At 37.5% G+C, this 17,890-nt stretch overlaps 1 protein-coding gene across 3 annotated transcripts in view; it reads left to right on the forward strand.

Annotated features, from left to right (window-relative positions):
• CHCHD3 (coiled-coil-helix-coiled-coil-helix domain containing 3) overlaps positions 1 to 17,890 on the forward strand; it is a 341,349-nt gene that overhangs the window by 266,094 nt on the left and 57,365 nt on the right. For all 3 annotated transcript variants that reach the window (XM_043968935.1, XM_043968936.1, XM_043968937.1), the window contains one exon: positions 10,287 to 10,357. In XM_043968935.1, the coding sequence (XP_043824870.1) occupies positions 10,287 to 10,357 (71 nt within the window). The remainder of the gene's footprint in view (positions 1 to 10,286; positions 10,358 to 17,890) is intronic.

Raw genomic sequence — 17,890 nt, forward strand, 5'->3', positions numbered from 1 at the left:
TGTAGTGGGAGTCTCAGGAAAGAGCCAGAGAGTGGCAAAATTGAATCCTCGCATGGTATCTATGGGGCCCTTAACAGTGGAACATTCATTTTTACTCATGCCTGATGCCCCTGTAAATTTATTAGGTCGTGATCTCCTTTGCAAGCTTAGAGCAACCATATCTTGTGCTCCAGATGGGGCTGTCTCCTTACAATTGCCAGAGGATACTGTTCATTTATTACCAATTTTACTTACAGAAGCTCAAGGAACAGCAGGGGAGGTATCCAAAATCCCCTCTGACATTCCTGAGTCTTTATGGGCCTCATCCCCTAATGAGGTGGGGCTCCTTAAGTCTGCCATGCCTGTTACCTTTAAAGTTAAGGGGGACCACCCCCCTCCATTCCACAGTATCCATTGTCTAGGGAAGCAATAGAAGGGATCACCCCTATAATTGAGGCTTTGAAAAGCCAGGGTATTATTATTCCATGTCATCACTCTCCATGCAATACTCCCATTTTGCCAGTTAAAAAACCCAAGCCTGGGCCAGATGGTAAACCTGTTTATCGCTTTGTGCAAGATCTTAGAGCGATTAATAATTATGTTATTCCTAGACATTCTATAGTCGCAAATCCGGCTATGATAATTTCCTCAATTCCCTATGAATCTACATGTTTCACAGTGGTAGACCTTTGCTCTGCCTTTTTCTCCATACCAGTACATGAGGACTTCCAATATTTATTTGCTTTTACCTGGAAAAATAGACAGTGGACCTGGACTAGACTCCCACAGGGATTTGTAGACAGTCCCACATTATTTTCCCAAATTTTACAGCAGGATCTGGCCTCTATTACCTTTAAGGGCTCCACACTAGTACAATATGTAGATGACTTACTTTTGGCCTCTCCTAATGCTGAAATTTGTCAGGAAGATAGCCGTCACTTACTGCTGGAGCTGCACAAGAGAGGACACAAGGTTTCCAAGACAAAGGTACAATGGTGTTTGCCCCAGGTAGAATATTTAGGATTTATTTTGGCTGCTGGAACTCGCTCTGTCTCTTCTAAGAGAGTCCAGGCCATTCAACAACTCTCTGCCCCCACTACTAAGAGGCAGTTGAGAGCCATTCTGGGAGCAGCTGGGTACTGTAGACAATGGATACCCTCTTTTGGTGAAATTACTAAACCCCTCATAGCTCTTACAAAAAGTTCTGTTCCAGACAGTTTACAGTTGGATCCCCAGCATCTCTCAGCCATAAAAGAATTAAAACGGGCCTTGTTATCAGCACCTGCCCTAGGACTGCCAGATTATAGTAAGCCTTTCACTCTCTTTGTGCATGAACAAAGGGGGGTGGCTTCTGGAGTCCTGACTCAGTCACTGGGGCCTAACCAACGTCCTATAGCCTACTATTCAATTCAGCTGGACCCTGTAGCGGCTGGAGCGCCACCTTGCCTTAGAGCAGTGGCGGCCACAGCGCTTTTGGTAGAAAAAGCCTCTGATTTGGTCCTAGGTAACCCTCTAACTGTGCAATGCCCTCACGAAGTGGAGGCTCTCTTACTACGTCACAGGACACAAGCCTTTTCAGATCAAAGGCTGGCTAAGTATGAAATAACCCTGTTAGGTAATGAGAATATCACTTTAAAACGCTGCACAGTTCTTAATCCAGCAACACTACTCCCTAACTTACCATTCTCGGGGGAACCGTTGCATGACTGTGCTTCTTTAGTTGATATGGCTGAAAAACCCCGTGATGATCTTTTTGATACACCTTTAGAAAATCCTGATCTTGTCCTCTATACAGATGGTTCCTCATTTATGAGAGAGGGAACCCGTTTTACTGGAGCTGCTGTAGTTTCTGATTATGACACCCTCTGGGCAGCTTCTCTGCCTTCCCATTTTAGTGCACAGGCTGCTGAACTTGTGGCTCTTACACAGGCCTGTAATATAGCTAAAGATAAGAGTGCCACCATTTTTACTGACTCGAAATATGGCTTTGGCATATGCCACTTTATTGGTATGATTTGGCGTCAACGAGGCTTTCTAACATCCTCGGGCAAGGCTATTGCCAATGGGGACCTTATCAAGGACCTCTTAGATGCCCTAAAACTGCCTTCTTCCCTAGCCGTTGTACATTGCCCTGCCCACACAGGGAATAGTGATCCTGTTTCAAAGGGAAATGCACGAGCCGATTCTGCAGCCAAGCTTGCTGCATTAGAAGCTCCTGAACATGTATTTAACCTTTCACCTTCTGAGGATATTCCTTCCAACCTAACCTATGACGATTCTGAAGTAGAAAAGTGGAAAAAGAAATTTAAGGCGAAACAGATCAATGGCATCTGGGTGTCTCCGGAAGGTAAGCCATTTCTTCCCCGGAAATTCTACCACCAGGTATGCCTCTCTGTTCACAGAAAAGGCCATTTTGGTACACAAGGCATTGTAGACTCTATTAAGAGAACCTGGATAGCACCAGGTGTGACTAATACAGCATCTCGAATCTGCTCGGGCTGCTCCACATGTCAGTCTTATAATCAGTATGCTTTTAAGGTCAAAGCTTATGGAGGGCGTCCTCTAGCATATACACCTTTTGAGCACTTACAAATTGATTATATTACTATGCCAAAAGCAGGACATTATAAATTTTGCCTTGTTATAGTTGATCAGCTCACTCGGTGGGTGGAGGCCTTTCCCAGCCCCCGAGCCACAGCTGCCTTTGTTGCCAAAATTCTTCTTAAAGAGATAGTACCTCGTTTTGGCCCACCAGCCCGCATCGATTCTGACAAAGGCACACATTTCACTGATTCGATTTTATCCCAAATCTACTCTTTCTTGGGAGTGACTCCAAAATTCCACACGCCCTACCATCCACAAAGTTCAGGCCAAGTCGAACGTATGAATAAAGAGCTTAAGAGTATGATTGGCAAATTATGTACTGAAACCCATTTGAAATGGCCTGATGTTCTACCATTGGCATTATTCTATCTACGAAGTAGACCAAGAGGAGAACTTCATATATCTCCTTATGAAATGCTTTTTGGTCACCCTCCTATCCAAGCTAAAACTTTTTCCCCAGTTTATACATCACTGGTGGGAGGTGATACTTCTGTTGCTTCCTATATACAGGAATTACAGACCAGGCTACGTGAACTCCATGAGGCAGGAGCTGTGGTCCAGGCAGGACCATTAGACTTTTCATTGCATAACTTCAACCCAGGAGATAAAATATATGTAAAGAATTTTCAGAGAACCAGTGGAACTCAACCTGCCTGGGAAGGACCTTTTCAGGTATTATTGACAACTCCTACCGCCATTAAAATTGGTGAAAAAGACTCATGGATTCATTGCTCTCATATAAAGCCTGCACCATTCATAGGTGAAGAGATTTCAGATAGACCTGAGGTAGACGCTAAAGAGGTAAAAACCCTAACGATAGCAACTGTTAAAGAGCAAAGAAAGTTCAGAGGAAACAGGAAGTTCCCATTTAAGAATCCCACTGATCAGTTAAATGCTTTGGGACTCAGTCTTCGTAAAGTATCAGGAGACGGAAATTGCCTTTTTAGGGCTTTAGCAGACCAGCTAGAAGGTCACTGTAGAAATCATCTCAGACACAGACAAGAAGCTGCTTCTTATATGATTAACCATAGACAAGAGTTTGAGTCTTTTATAGTAAATGACTCCCCTTTTGAAGAATATGTTGATGAATTAAAGAAATTTGGAAAGTGGGGAGGAAATGATACAATTGTAGCATTTGCTAAGCAGCATCAGCTGAATGTTGTGGTTCATCAATTAAATCAGCCTTTATTGAAAATCAGTGGCACAGACAAAACTGATGCTACAGAACTCCACATTTTCTACCATAAAGAACATTATGACAGCATTAGAAAGATCAATGACAATTCAGAAACCCCTGCCACTTTGGCATGCAGAGAATTGGGGAACCAGTTAAAACAATGTGGCATACCCCAAACTCTAGCAGCTTAAATACCTTATAATTTAACAAGCATTTCCTTCTACAGGCAAAAGCACTGAAGTACATGGCCTAGTTTTCTGGCCTACCTCAACTATTTTTTTTTTTTATTTTATTAATTTTTGGGTTTTTTTGTTTTTGTTTTGACTTTTGAAAGGCACTGAAAAGACCTGGAATTGACTGCACCTTTAAGTTCTTTAAGAGCACAAAAGGGTGCTTAGCGAATCTTTTGCTTTTTATTTTTTATTTTTGGTTTTGCTTTGGTTTTTTTTTTTTACTTTTGTTTCTTTTGCTTTTCTTTAAAACTAAATTTTGTAAACTAAGTGATTATTCAAAGACATTTTAAGTATATGCTGTGGGTGAGGCTATCGGGCCTCAGAAGCTACCAGAATTCTTCTTTTTTTTTATTTACTCTTTCTTTTTGAGAGAACCATGAGTTCTAATGAGTTTTGTTTTATTTATTTATTTTTCTCCTTTCTCTTGTATGTTGTTCTGTTTAACTAAAAAGTACCAGAAATTGCTTGATACCTCACTGAAAACATTGAATATTGAATCTTGCTAATTGAAGTCTTATTTCTTTTTGATGAATTAATCACCACTTTAAGTATCTGCTACTGTTATACCAGAGAATTCATGTATAAGATGATGTGGTCTACTTGCTAAAAGAAGATTATGTAATAATGTCTAAAAGAAGATTATGTAACAATGTCTAATATAATCAGCTATTTACATTCGTTTATTATTTATATGTCATTATACTCTGGGTATGGTTTGGAATTATTGTATATATCACTAATATATTCTCAGTTATGCAGCATAGCACACATTTTTACCATCATATTGTCTTTGGTGAAATTAATGAGATTTCAGAAATATGGAAACTTATCATTTCAGAGACTAACTTGCTGTGAACTCTGACGCAGGCCCTGGAGAGAATATATGTGCAACAAAAGGAGAGACAGGTATACGTAAGTCCATGGTTTGCTTATGATGGTGACTATGTAGAGCACAATTACTAGGCACAGTCCAGTATTCATCCTCTCTCCCTCCTAATTTAACCTAATTTAACTGAACTTATTTATCTTTTTATCTCACTCAGTTGAATTCACCTGTGGCCTAGCACAATCACTGGCTGTCTCAGAACCATGAGATATGGTATGATAACCTTTCCATAACATTTTCAGGTGTCATGAACACATACTAAATTTGGCTTTGATCCAGACACATGGTGGTAAAAAGTGTTACACATTGCATAACTACCTCAACCCTCTATTACAAGTCTAACCATATAAAGGAGGGAATGTAATGGAATTTATTAATTTGATCATTGACAATGCTATGCTAAGGTTTTAAAAATACAGCAATTCAAACAGTTAAAGAAGATAATCCAGCTTTCCAGACCAGAGTCCAGAATCCAGTTTTCCAGACCAGAATCCAGTTTCCTCCTGATGACATCTTACCACTTCAAGAAGACAAGAGAACTCAGAGACTTTATATGAACTGTTTTGCTTTATTAGCTTTTACTATCTCCTTTCTGTTATATACTATCTGTAACATGTACTCTCTGCAGAGGCTCTCCCTTTGCAAGACTAATGTCAAAGCGTCGGTTCATGAGGAAAAAAAAAAATCGCCCCTCTGGACAAAACTTTCCTCTCTTCCTTTTCTGTATTGTTGTTCGCATATTATTAGTCAGCAAAAGTTATTATATTCTTTTTACTGTTCCATCAAGGAAACATTCCGTTTCTTGAGGAAGCAAAGGGGGGAAATGTGGTAAAATATGAAAGTTTTTAACAGTCGGTTAGGATAAGTGAAAGACGCCAGTTTTTCAAGGACCACCCTTTTGGGGAGGAGATGAACAGTCTGCCTGCTGCGCATGTCAGACTGCCTGCCGGGTACAGTCCGCCTGCTGCGCATGTCAGACTGCCTGCCAGGTACAGTGCGCCTGCTGCGCATGTCAGACTGCCTGCCGGGTTTTTTTGACTTCCGGGGTGGAGAGAACGGGGGTAGCTTTTTTTGCCGGCTTGGCGGGACTCCGGGCGGCGCGGCACAGACGGTCTGACTCACTCCAAAGGTGGCCTAAATCGGTTTGGTGAGTTTTTATAAGGAATATAGACAGCCTAGATTTAAGACGATTTGTACTGTATTTCTGTTTTCCTATCCTTCTAATCAACAACACCTTATATACAATAAAGGCTCTATCTAGAAAACCAGAAGCTTCTTCCATTTACTAGTCTGGGAGATGAATTAAGGGAAGGGTTAAGTAGGGGAGATTTATGATCTAATATCCAATTTTAAATCTCACACAGCTTACTATATGTCTCCCTTAGACATATTTTTGGTTGATAGCTATGTACAATCACCTGAATCCTAGCCAATTCAAAATCAGATCCTTCTCTCCCTGGCTTCCTAAGAAGTCTATTTTCTCTGTGTTATTGTCTCTGATCCTATCCTCATGGTCTAGGCTGAGCTTTCCTTGAACCTCTTGGCAATGTAAACTCTATTCTAGCTTTAGTCTCAACTATATACCACATCTTTTTTTTTTAAAGTATTTTATTATTTTCCAGTTACATATAAGGATACTTTTCAACATTTGTTTTCACAGGATTTTTAGGTCCAATTTTTTTCTCCTACTCTCCCTCCCCCAGACAGAAAACAGTCTGATATAGCTTGTATATGTACAATCACATTAAACATATTTCTACATTAGTCATCTTGTGAAAGAAAAATCAGAGCACAAGGGAAAAACCTTAAAAAAGAAGGGAAAAAAGTAGAAACAGTATGGTTCAATCTGTGTTCGTAATACACATTTCTTTTTTCTGGATGTTGAGAACATTTTTCTATCATGAGTTCTTTAAAACTGTTTTGTATCATTGCACTGCTGAGAAGAGCCAAGTCTATTGCCATTGTTGATCACACGTTATACCACGTCTTATTACCTGAGCTTTCTTGTTAGCACCTCTATAAAATCTCCAAACTTTCTGCCCTCTCACATACTATTAAATATCTTCCACCTGTTCATATAGGTTTTTCTTTCATCTATTGCAGAACTGGTCTTTGTGCTCTCCCCTCAAATTACACTAACTTTAAACTGTAATTTTAGTCTGAGGAGGAACTTGATCTGGTCTTTAGCTTAATTTCACCTATTCCAAAGGGCAGATCCTATGAGACCTCATTATGTCTGCTCATATTTGTAACAATAGCTTTTAAAGACTTTAGTAGCTTAAAGAGGCCTTACCTGAAAATATTTTTCTAAAGTGGTACAAATGTCAAAAATTTGTATTGAATTTTATTATATTATATAAGTATTGTATATATTATAAAAATTCTAATGATGTGAAAAAATCTTGAATGTAGCAATTGTATTTATATGTATGTTTGCATATGCATAGTGTGTGTCTATGTGAATGTCTCTGGGTGTGTTGGGGCAGGTATGGGGTAAAAATTTTGTCATTTACCTCGGAGTTTCCTCACTTGTAAAATAATGGGATTGATATAATGGTTGCTTAAGAGCCCTACCTTCTTTTATTCTTACTTTCTTTCTATCACTTGTCCAAGCAAAGTTTTATAACTGAAAAGCAGAACTAAGAATCCAGGGCTCCTGATTTGTCTAGTCTAGATTTGTTTTCACTATTCTAAACTTTTACCTCAAAATCAGAATAAAAATTTTTAAACCAGAAGCTATTACTTTGCCAGCATATTAATGGATGTTATAGTAATATAATGCCTAGTTGACAGTAATTTTGAATGTCTCTTATCAGTGTTTAGTGCTGGTCTATAACCTAGTCATTGTTATTCAATCTAGATTACAAGGCTTGCTTTGTTTTGTTTGTTTGTTTTTAAGTGACATAATTTTTTTTGCAAAAAGCATGAGTATGTGTGTTGTGTTTGCTTTAAAAATAGGAAAGCATTTTTCAGGGAAATTGGTATGAAGGTGTAACAAACAGAAAGTAATCTGCTTGAAAAAATAGTGCTAGCCTCCAGTTGAATTAAAACCCTTCTAACTGTAGAACTATTCAGTTGATCCCTCAAATTGCGATTTTTAAAAAAAATACAGAAGTAGTACACTTCAAATATTGTCTTTGTGTCACAAATGCACTTTCATGCTTGAAAATGATAAAAAATTACAATCGATCCTAACAACTGTTCTGTTCATCTTTATTGATCAGGTGCAAGAAAGATAAATCGTAGCCCAAATAAGATTATAGTAAATGTTAGTGTCGTAGGGGACTAGAGGTTGATAGAGAACCATTCATCATCTCAAATGGTGACCTGTCCATGTCTCCAACCATACTCAGTCTGCTGTCTAATCACATACCTATTGATTTTATCTACAGCCAAGAAACCTGGATGTGACTGTCATTGGACAACCCAGGTTGCTAAATGCAAAAGGGTCATTGATGTGAAGAGGATTTCGTTTTCATTTTCTTACTGACCAACAATGATTTATTTTAAAAAATAAACTACCTCAGGCCAGGCATGTGAAACCTCAATTACTTTCCAATAAATAATTAGGTCTGAATGAGGGATATGGGTGTACAGTAGACCTCTTTGATCTAGTCATACCCTTTTCTTTTGTATAGTTGTCCAATTTTCAGAATGGTTCCTAAGATCTTAGGACTAGAAGAGAATTCTGGAGGTCATTTATGCCATAAATGGTGTGTGTGTGTGTGTGTGTGTGTGTGTGTATAAAGCTGGTTCTTTTTTTTTTTTTAATTTTTTTATTTTTTAGTGAGGCAATTGGGGTTAAGTGACTTGCCCAAGGTCACACAGCTAGTAAGTGTTAAGTGTCTGAGGCCGGATCTGAACTCAGGTACTCCTGATTCCAGGGCTGGTGCTCTATCCACTGCACCACCTAGCTGCCCCCTGGTTCTTAACCTAAGTATTCCAGACACAAGAGCCTAATTTTTCCTATTCTTCAGAAAAAGAGAGACTTTCAACATTACTGGGCTATGCCCCAAAGAAGTCATAGAAAAAAGAAAAGAACCTATATAGACAAAAATATTTATAGCAGCTCTTTTTGTAGTGTCAAAAAACTAGAAACTAAGAGGTATCCATCATTTGAGTAGTGGTGGAACAAGTTATGGTATTTGAATATAATGCATACTATTTATTATATTGTAGGAAGTGGGAAAAGACCATTTTAGAGAAACTTGGGAAGACTCACTCCTCTGAATTGATGCAGACTGATGTGAGCAGGTTAAGAATAACTTAAACTACAACATCAGTTTTAAAAATGAACAGTTCTGAAACTCTTAGGAATGATCACCCATGATTCTAGAGAACCAGTGATAAATAGTGCTGGCCACCTCATGACAGCGATGATAAACTAATAATGAGAATGAGACATACATTTTTGAACATTGCCAATGTGAGGATGTGTTTTGGCTATGCTTATTTGTTACAAGGATTTTATATTTCTTTTTTTTTCCCTTCTTGGTGTGAAGGGAGAAAAGGAAAAATCCTTGCCAATTGACAAAAAAAAATAAAAAAAGGGAAAGCTTTAAATTTTAAACTCTATTTGAACATGCAGAGTTACTAACAAGTTTATCCTAGGAATGGTGGAAATACATTTTTATGAAACATGAAGCTTAGTTACATATTGACCCACTTTAGTTTGATTTCAAGTCTGTTAAAAGTTGCTCGCTTGCTCCGTTGTAATATAGTAATCTCTGTTTTTTCAAGGTCTCTGGTGCACTTGAAAACCAAATCTACATATCACCTACAAGAAACCCGTCTATATCTACTAATGAATTAACTGAAAAAGTTAAATATTTAAAATAAATTTGAACCTTTGATCTTAGACAGCCCTTATCTCCAGGTCTCAAAAAAAGAAGAGATTTTCTAAATATGCCTAAGAATGATATATTTATAAGAGTCTAGTCTTCATTTCTAACTGGTGTATCAGTTTTAATAATGAGTGGCTAAAACTATGATTTTTTTAAATTTGTTTTTTGTTTTTTTGTTGTGTGGGGCAGCAAGGGTTAAGTGACTTGCCCATGGTCACACAGCTAGTAAGTGTCAAGTGTCTGAGGCCAGATGTGAACTCAGGTCCTTCTGAATCCAGGGCCACTGTACAACCTAGCTGCCCCCAAAACTATGATTTAACCCCAAAACCATACATTTAAAAATCTTTATGTCATTTAAATGGGTATATGTTAAATGGATGTATGTGGATGGGTGTATGTAAATTACATGGATACAAAACCTTCTGATATATATAAATATATATACACACACACACATGTATATATATCAATGTATGTATGTATATGTGTATGTGTATATGTATATATATGTTATTCAATGTTTTTATATAGTAGAAATATGACTGTTAATATTTTCTTTGTAGAGTGCAGAGTTTTACAAAGTTACCACAGAACAATACCAGAGGGCTGCTGAGGAAGTGGAATCTAAGTTCAAGTAAGTTTTTATTATTATAATTATTTACACTTTTTTTTTTTTTTGCGGGGCAGTGGGGGTTAAGTGACTTGCCCAGGGTCACACAGCTAGTAAGTGTCAAGTGCCTGAGGCTGGATTTGAACTCAGGTACTCCTGAATCCAGGGCCGGTGCTTTATCCACTGCGCCACCTAGCCGCCCCCTATTTACACTTTTAAAAAGAATATATAATTCTGTTCCTTTTCAGAAGTGGGAAAGTTATTTGGGGATACAGCACTTAGGAATGCTAGGAAGGATGTTAGTAGTAGAAGAATATTATCTGCTCCTGGAGCTGAAGACATATGATGGAACCTTGTTGTCAGCCCAACTAATTTATTTTGTGAGCTACGGGGAAATAGAAAACAATTCTAATAAAAGTTTTATTTGGATTATTATGTTAGGCAGGTTGAAAACAGACATTTTTCATTTTTATATATCAAAATGTGGGACTTGTCCAAATTGGACTGTCAGTCTTCTTCATATTTAAGTCATTTTCAGCCCTTCACATGTACCTTAGAAATATTTAAATCAGTGGCTTAACTTTGCTCTTGGTTATAAAGGTACTATTCAATTGCTAACTTTAGTAATCCTTAGAATACTTAAATGAATGTTCTATAATTGATGAATTACAGTGGCTCTGACCCATAACCTTGGGCTTTCTCTTTTCTGCCAGAGTTCACATTAAGCAAGAAGACACTCATAATTTCTCTAAGTTGTATAAAGGGTCCTATTGTGTAACCCCTGCAAGTGGGAAATTGCTGACCAAAAAAAATGGTATTGTAATATATTTAGCTGAAAGATTACATTGGACTTTGACCTTTTTCTTTGTGCATCTATTTATACGTGCTTGATAAAATAATTAAATCTTAAGATCAAATCATTATTTTCACATAGTGTGCATGTTGTACGATATAGTGTTCTGGTGTTCATTGGGTTTTTTTTGTTTTTGTTTTTTTGTTTTTTTGAATGCTCCCTCCAGAGATATTAGGAATTAAAAAGAAAAACAAAAACCTCCCTCCCCCAGAGGCACAATATAAGTTTTTATGGGAGAGATGAGAGGGGAAACTAGAATTATCTGCCTTAAAAAATAAAAGTATATTTTGCGGGGAGGTGGTTTGCAATTTTGGGTTGGTTTGTTGTTGTTGTTGTTGTTGTTGTTATTTTGGTGAGGCAATTGGGGTTAAGTGACTTGCCCAGGGTCACACAGCTAGTAAGTGTTGAGTGTCTGAGACCAGATTTGAACTCAGGTCCTCCTGACTGCAGGGCTGGTGCTCTATCCACTGTGCCACCTAGCTGCCCCTTTGGTTTATTTTAATATAGAGGAGGAATAATAGCTGTTTTGAAAATGTCAATGTACATGGATGGTATAGCTGCTATTAATTTTTTTTCAAAGTTGCCAGAGATTCAGGCAGGCCAACAGTGGATGGATGACACCTAGAAGCCAAGTCAATGAACTTTCTGAAAGAGGAAATAAGACATAAGAGGAAATGTATTGGGGTGGGGGAGGGGTCGTTAAAAAAATTAATGGGGGAATGGGGAGAGGGCTAATGAATTATAGCTTATGGACTCCAAGGTAACTGATAAAACCATTGCTTATTGATTGATAAATTATGCTGTCTGTGCCTCACCCTTTACAATCATAGGCCATCCCTTCTCAAAGACAGTCACATTTTATTGTGATAGTCTTGCAGTTGAAAAGGATTTATTAAACACTTACTTTGTGCCTGGCATTGTGCTAAGTGTTGGTGATATAGCTGTTAATTTTGAGGGTGTGTGTGTGTGTGTGTGTGTGTGCGCACATACATATTCTGTGTTCCTTTATTTTTTTATTTCTTAGTCCATGACCAATCTGACATTACTAACATTTAGTGCCTTTCACCACTCAGATATTTGTTAAATTCCTAATAAGTGCCAGACACCCTGAAGATCTCTGACTATCTTGAATCATGGTTCAGCTATAAATCACTTTGAAAAGCATCTCATCTAGTCTTCTGGATGCAGCATGTTACAGTGGATAGGAAATTGGTTCTAAAGTCAGAGAACTTGGGTTCAAATTCTGACTCAGTCTTCCTTTATAACCTTCGCCAGATCACTTTCCCTCCTCAGGCTTCAGTTTCCTTGACTATAAAATGAGAGAGTTGCACTGGATGGCCCCAGAGGCTCTTTTCTGCTCCAGGTCCGTGCTCTGTCACCTTGACCTGAGGGAAGTTTGTTAGGGTCCTGATCTACATGGAAAGCGCCATTTCAGCATTGTATAAAAGCAGATGCATTTTCTTCATCACGGTTGGAACGTAAGTAGTTTGTTTAGGTTGCAAATGATTAAATGCTAGTTTTATCGCCATCCTACCATAATGGCCAATAGATATTTTTCTGAGAATTTTTGCATATGAACTCAAATCTCAGCCCTCCAGGTATCTACGATTAGTTCAGTAAAGCATAGAACAAGGAATAAAGCATGCAGGAGAAGATGGAAGTGCCCTTGGATATTAGACTAGTAGTGTTGTACAGTTGTAATAAAGCCAGGTATACTTTGATTGTATGTCAAAGGAATTCTGTGAGAACTGAGGCTTCAGACGGGATGAAAGATGATTTTCTTTTTTTTTAAAGAGCTTTTTAACTTGCAGCCAAGAAATCATTCTTTTAAAATTAAGCATTTTGTCATAATTATTCAAAACAAAACCTAAAATATTACATCTGAAAGGTGAATTGTTATATCTACATCCTTTATTGGCAGCTGCTTCCCTAGGATCAAAATTGGCTGTCTCCCTCTGCAGGGTTGTATATTTACAAGTTACGTCTAGGATTGTCATCAAAATATGCACAGAAATGAGTTTTAATCTATAACTCACACACGTCCTATACACTTGATGAAGTTTGATTCTGTTGGTACAAGTGTTTTATAAATATTTGGGGAAAGGGGAACTATGGAGTACATGACTCTGACGCTAGTAAAGTCGTTTTCTCTTGTCTCTGCTTTAGTTTGCTGAGTGATAGGAAGGAAGGGTTGGTCCAGACGACCTTTAAGATGCCTTTCAATTCTCTACAGCATTAAAATTGTAGATGAACGAAAGTTGTACGATGTTGCACTGGGCTTTAATGAGGCTTTCAGGATTTTATCCTTGAAGAAAGTTTCTGAAACCTAGCTTATAAATTTGGTCTCCTGAAGGAAGCCTGGTTATCCCTCTGAAGTACTAATAGATTAGTTACCTTGTAAAAGTCAAGGTGATTTTCAAATAACAGGGGCTTTATGCAAAACACTTGAAAGATAAAATGGATTTCACCTTTAATACTGTATATTTTAAGGTTCTCTATACAAAATTGTCTCATTTTAAAATGTCCTTGGCCATGAGGGCCTCACTGTGACATATTATTTAGGCCTCCTCTTGGTACTTTAATAGCTGTATCACAAATGAATTAGTGAAGCCTAAAGATGATGCTCCAGTGGTATCAGCAGGTGTTTCTCATGTTCCCTGTAATTACACATGTGGATTGTGGACAGTTTTAAGCAACAGTGTTTAAAGATTCTGCTTAATTGGCTGTAAAAGAATTAAATAAGGTTTTGACTGCTAGATTTATAATTCTGTTAGTTGCAAAAGCCACTGTGCCTGAATGTCAATGTGACTTCAATTTGGAATATTAGATTAATAGAACTAATGGTAATGTGGTTCCAAAGTTGCTGTATTAAATAGGCCTAAAACTCCTCTAGAATTTGATTAATTCCTATTACTTAACATTTCTACTTAAACTTATAATTTAAATTTTTTTCTTCCATTTCTTGAAAGTTCAGCTTTTGCCATTGTCCAGTGATTTCAGCTACATTATTAAGTGACTTATTATCACTAAGATTAAAATTATGCACTACTGTATTTGTATCACAAGCTGACAGGTCATCTGTACATTGTAACACTTATTGATGCCTGCTTATAACCTGCTTTAGTACTGTGTGAATGAATCTGATATACCAAATGCGCATGATAAATGTTTTATCTCTGATTCTCATGATCAAATTCTAAATGATCAAATGATTTATCTCAGTGAGACACTAATTCACATTGATCATGTTCTGAATGATCAAGTTGGGTTGGTTTCTGCTTGTACATAAATTGTATTAAAACAGCATTACTTGGACATGCTGCCTTTTCTAATGCCGGAGTTATGTTACCAACAGTTACATTATGACCATAATTATTGTATTATAAAGATGTCTCCTTTATAATGAAAAGTTTACACAAGAAGAAAAGAATGTGATATTACAGGAAGAACAGAGCTTCAGGCAAAGATTTGGGCTTTAAGTAATTAACTTCTGAATTTGTATTGGGCCTTTCTCTCCTCTCCCCTCCACCCACCCTCCCTTTTTTTTTTTTAAATTTGGAGGGATGGGAGCAGGAAATATAGCAATTGCAATGGTGACATTTTATTCCCTATGGTCATTGGAGCCAACTAACATCTGGATTATAGAGTTAGGGACATAGAAATTGAAGAGGCAAAATCTTGGTTATGGTAAATATTTAGCCTCTACCTTTTGTGCTTAAGTTTCTTGGTTGTCAGCAGTTTGGATCTCCCAGAAGTCTCCTGACTTCAGCCCTCTGATTCAATCTCTGTTGCACTTTATCTGTTTCTTTGCATAGGGAATCAGAGGAGTGTTTCTGGTTTTGTTTGTTTGTTTTTAAGGCTTGATATATGTGTGTGTGTGTGTGTGTGTGTGTGTGTGTGTGTTTTGTATAAAGCAAGTGGACAAATATCTGCCACATAGTAGGTCCTTTATAAATGCTTATTAGTTGATGTGGTTGAAACACAATTGATTACATTTGAAAACCCCGTTTCTCTGTCAAGTAATTTAAAACATATTTGACTTGCTTATTTAGTTGGTAAAATGCAGATTGTAACTCTTTTTCACAAAGATTCATTTTTTGAAGATGGAAGAGTATAAAATATTCTTTCATTCATTCTAGAGCACATCATCTCTAGCAAAAGACCTTTAAAAGTTAGCTCCTTGAGGGCAGCTAGGTGGCGCAGTGGATAAAGCACTAGACCTGGATTCAGGAGTACCTGAGTTCAAATCCAGCCTCAGACACTTGACAGTTACTAGCTGTGTGACCCTGGGCAAGTCACTTAACCCTCTGCCGCACACACACACGCACAAAAAAAAGTTCCTTGTTCTGTAGTGGTTCCTCTTTTAGATGTAGTACTTTTAAATTGCAAATATTAAAAAAAATTAAATTGCAAATATTATAGAAACTGGTAGGATAGGATCACCATGTTCTCAAACAACCCATGCTCTCTGAAGCACACTTTGGAGCACAAATTTTACATATAGCCAGTGTTGTTTGTTTCTATATCATGGGATAGGTATATGCCTTAGGCTCTGGAGTTGTCATCCTTCCACTTTTCACAAATGAGCAAATTTATTTCAAGAAGATTCAGTTGCTTTGCAACACTGAGTTGACAATAAATGCTGGTGGAAAATGTAATCAGAAACAATTGAGTCTAGAAAGAAGCCTGGTGTTTTTTGAAGAATCAGAATTATTTCATCAACATCATCTAATGCATTATTCAGTCTTTTTCATTCTTTAGATCTTTTCACATTCTCACAAAACTTTTTTTTTTAAAGGTAATAGAGGAAATGCCAATAAAGTTGAGGAAGCATGTTTACTTATTTTTTCTCCTAAAAATTCATCATTTACCCTTTTTATAATGGTCCCTGTTACACACTATTCTACCAGGAAAGTCCTTTAAAAGGGAGTCTGGACTACATTACTGTTTATTAAAATGTGGTGCCAAGGAGGACAGTAGTAAAGGTTTGATCCCTGAATAGGTATTTTGCCTTACAAAGCACAAAGCTTACAAATCCTGGGAAGCTGCCTCACAAATATTTACTATTGGTCACAAAAGCAAAAATGTGATTGTATTTCAAACCAATTACCAGTCTTAGAAGAAGAACTTGAATTGTATCAACAGTGAATCATTAGCATTTCTTTCCAAAACAAAAAGAGGTAGCAAGATTAGTGACTAGAATGCTGGAGTCAATCAAATCTGGATTCAGATTCCACCTCTGACACTTATTAGCTTTGCAATTGAATTTTTCTGAATCTATTTTTTTTTTTATCCCTAAAATGCAATACCTATACTACCTACTTATTGAGGTTATTATGTGGCTCAAATAAAATCTCTGAAAAGTGTTTTACCTTACAGATGTTAGTGTGCTGTATAAATGACAGCTATTATTTTAAAAAGGATGGCTATTTTTACTAGGTAGAGGCAAAAAAAAGACTGGGGTGGGTTGGGGGCATGGGGATAAGGAACTGGTCAGTGACTTAAATGGTCCAGGATAAAAAAATTAGGGTTTGTGGGGGTTTTTTTTTGAGGGGGGAGGATTTTTTTTGGTTGGTTGGTTGGGTTTGTTTGTTTTTTGTGAGTGAGGTTTTTGGGGTTTTTTGGTTTTTGTTTTTTGGGGTGTTTTTTTTGATGGAGACAGCCACATTTCTTTGCATGTATGAATGATACAGGAGCTTTCCCCAGGCTCCCAGTTCAGAGTTGTTCCCATGTTGCTCTTTGTAAACATCTACCTACCACATGTCCAGTATTTCTGTTAATAAAAAAAATCACAATTAATATTTATGCATGTTGCTTCTCTTGTAGGAGTTTGTGTGCCTGCGCTCACAAAATCATAATCTGCCTCATGCGTGAAAACTGATCGCTCTGCTTTTTCCTCCGGGAACCATGAGCATTGAACTTTATTCTTTTGATCAATATGATCCATTAAGAATAGAGTATAGCTCATACTGTTATGAAATATTAATTACACAGTTTAGCTAGACAGATAACAATTTTTAGTGAATTAAGGTAAGAAAAGCATTTGGGAAGCACTTGCTCTATGTTTCGTGCTAGGAAGACAGTATCTGCCCTCAAGGAGCTCCTACTCTAATTGAGGGAAACAACACATAGAACAAAGCTCAGCTCAACTGAGCTGCAAGACTTATGGAAGAGCCAGAAATGCTAAGGGTGCTGCAGAAGGGTAAATGGCAAAGGGTATGGAGTCAGGAAGACCAGAGTTAAAATTCCTCCTTATACACTGAGTAGCTGTGTGACTATCACTTAACCACTTTCTGCCTCAGTTTCCCCACTTGTGAAAAGGGGATAATAACACCTACTTCCCAGGTTTTTTGTGAGTATTAAATAAGATGATATTTGTGAACAATTTTATAAACCTTAAGGAGCTCTATAAATGCTGGTGGTGGTATAAATTAGTGGTGGTGGTAGTAGTGGTAAGTCATATGACATGGTCATGGATCATCAGAATAGAAAGCCAGGGTAGATGGTAATGCCTAGAGAACCTTACTAGACAGTATCATCTCATTTATCAGTAACAAAGCAAATTGGGCCTAATAAGTCCTGCATCTCACCAAAAGGACAAATTGCCCACTCCCACCTCATACAGCCCATAAGGGCACTGGATCTAGAGAAGATGTTGAAAAGGAAGAAGTAGGGAAAGGAAGCACTGGGTGATTGCAGGTCTT

Source organism: Dromiciops gliroides, chromosome 5, assembly GCF_019393635.1.
Source record: "Dromiciops gliroides isolate mDroGli1 chromosome 5, mDroGli1.pri, whole genome shotgun sequence".
NCBI lineage: Eukaryota > Metazoa > Chordata > Mammalia > Microbiotheria > Microbiotheriidae > Dromiciops > Dromiciops gliroides.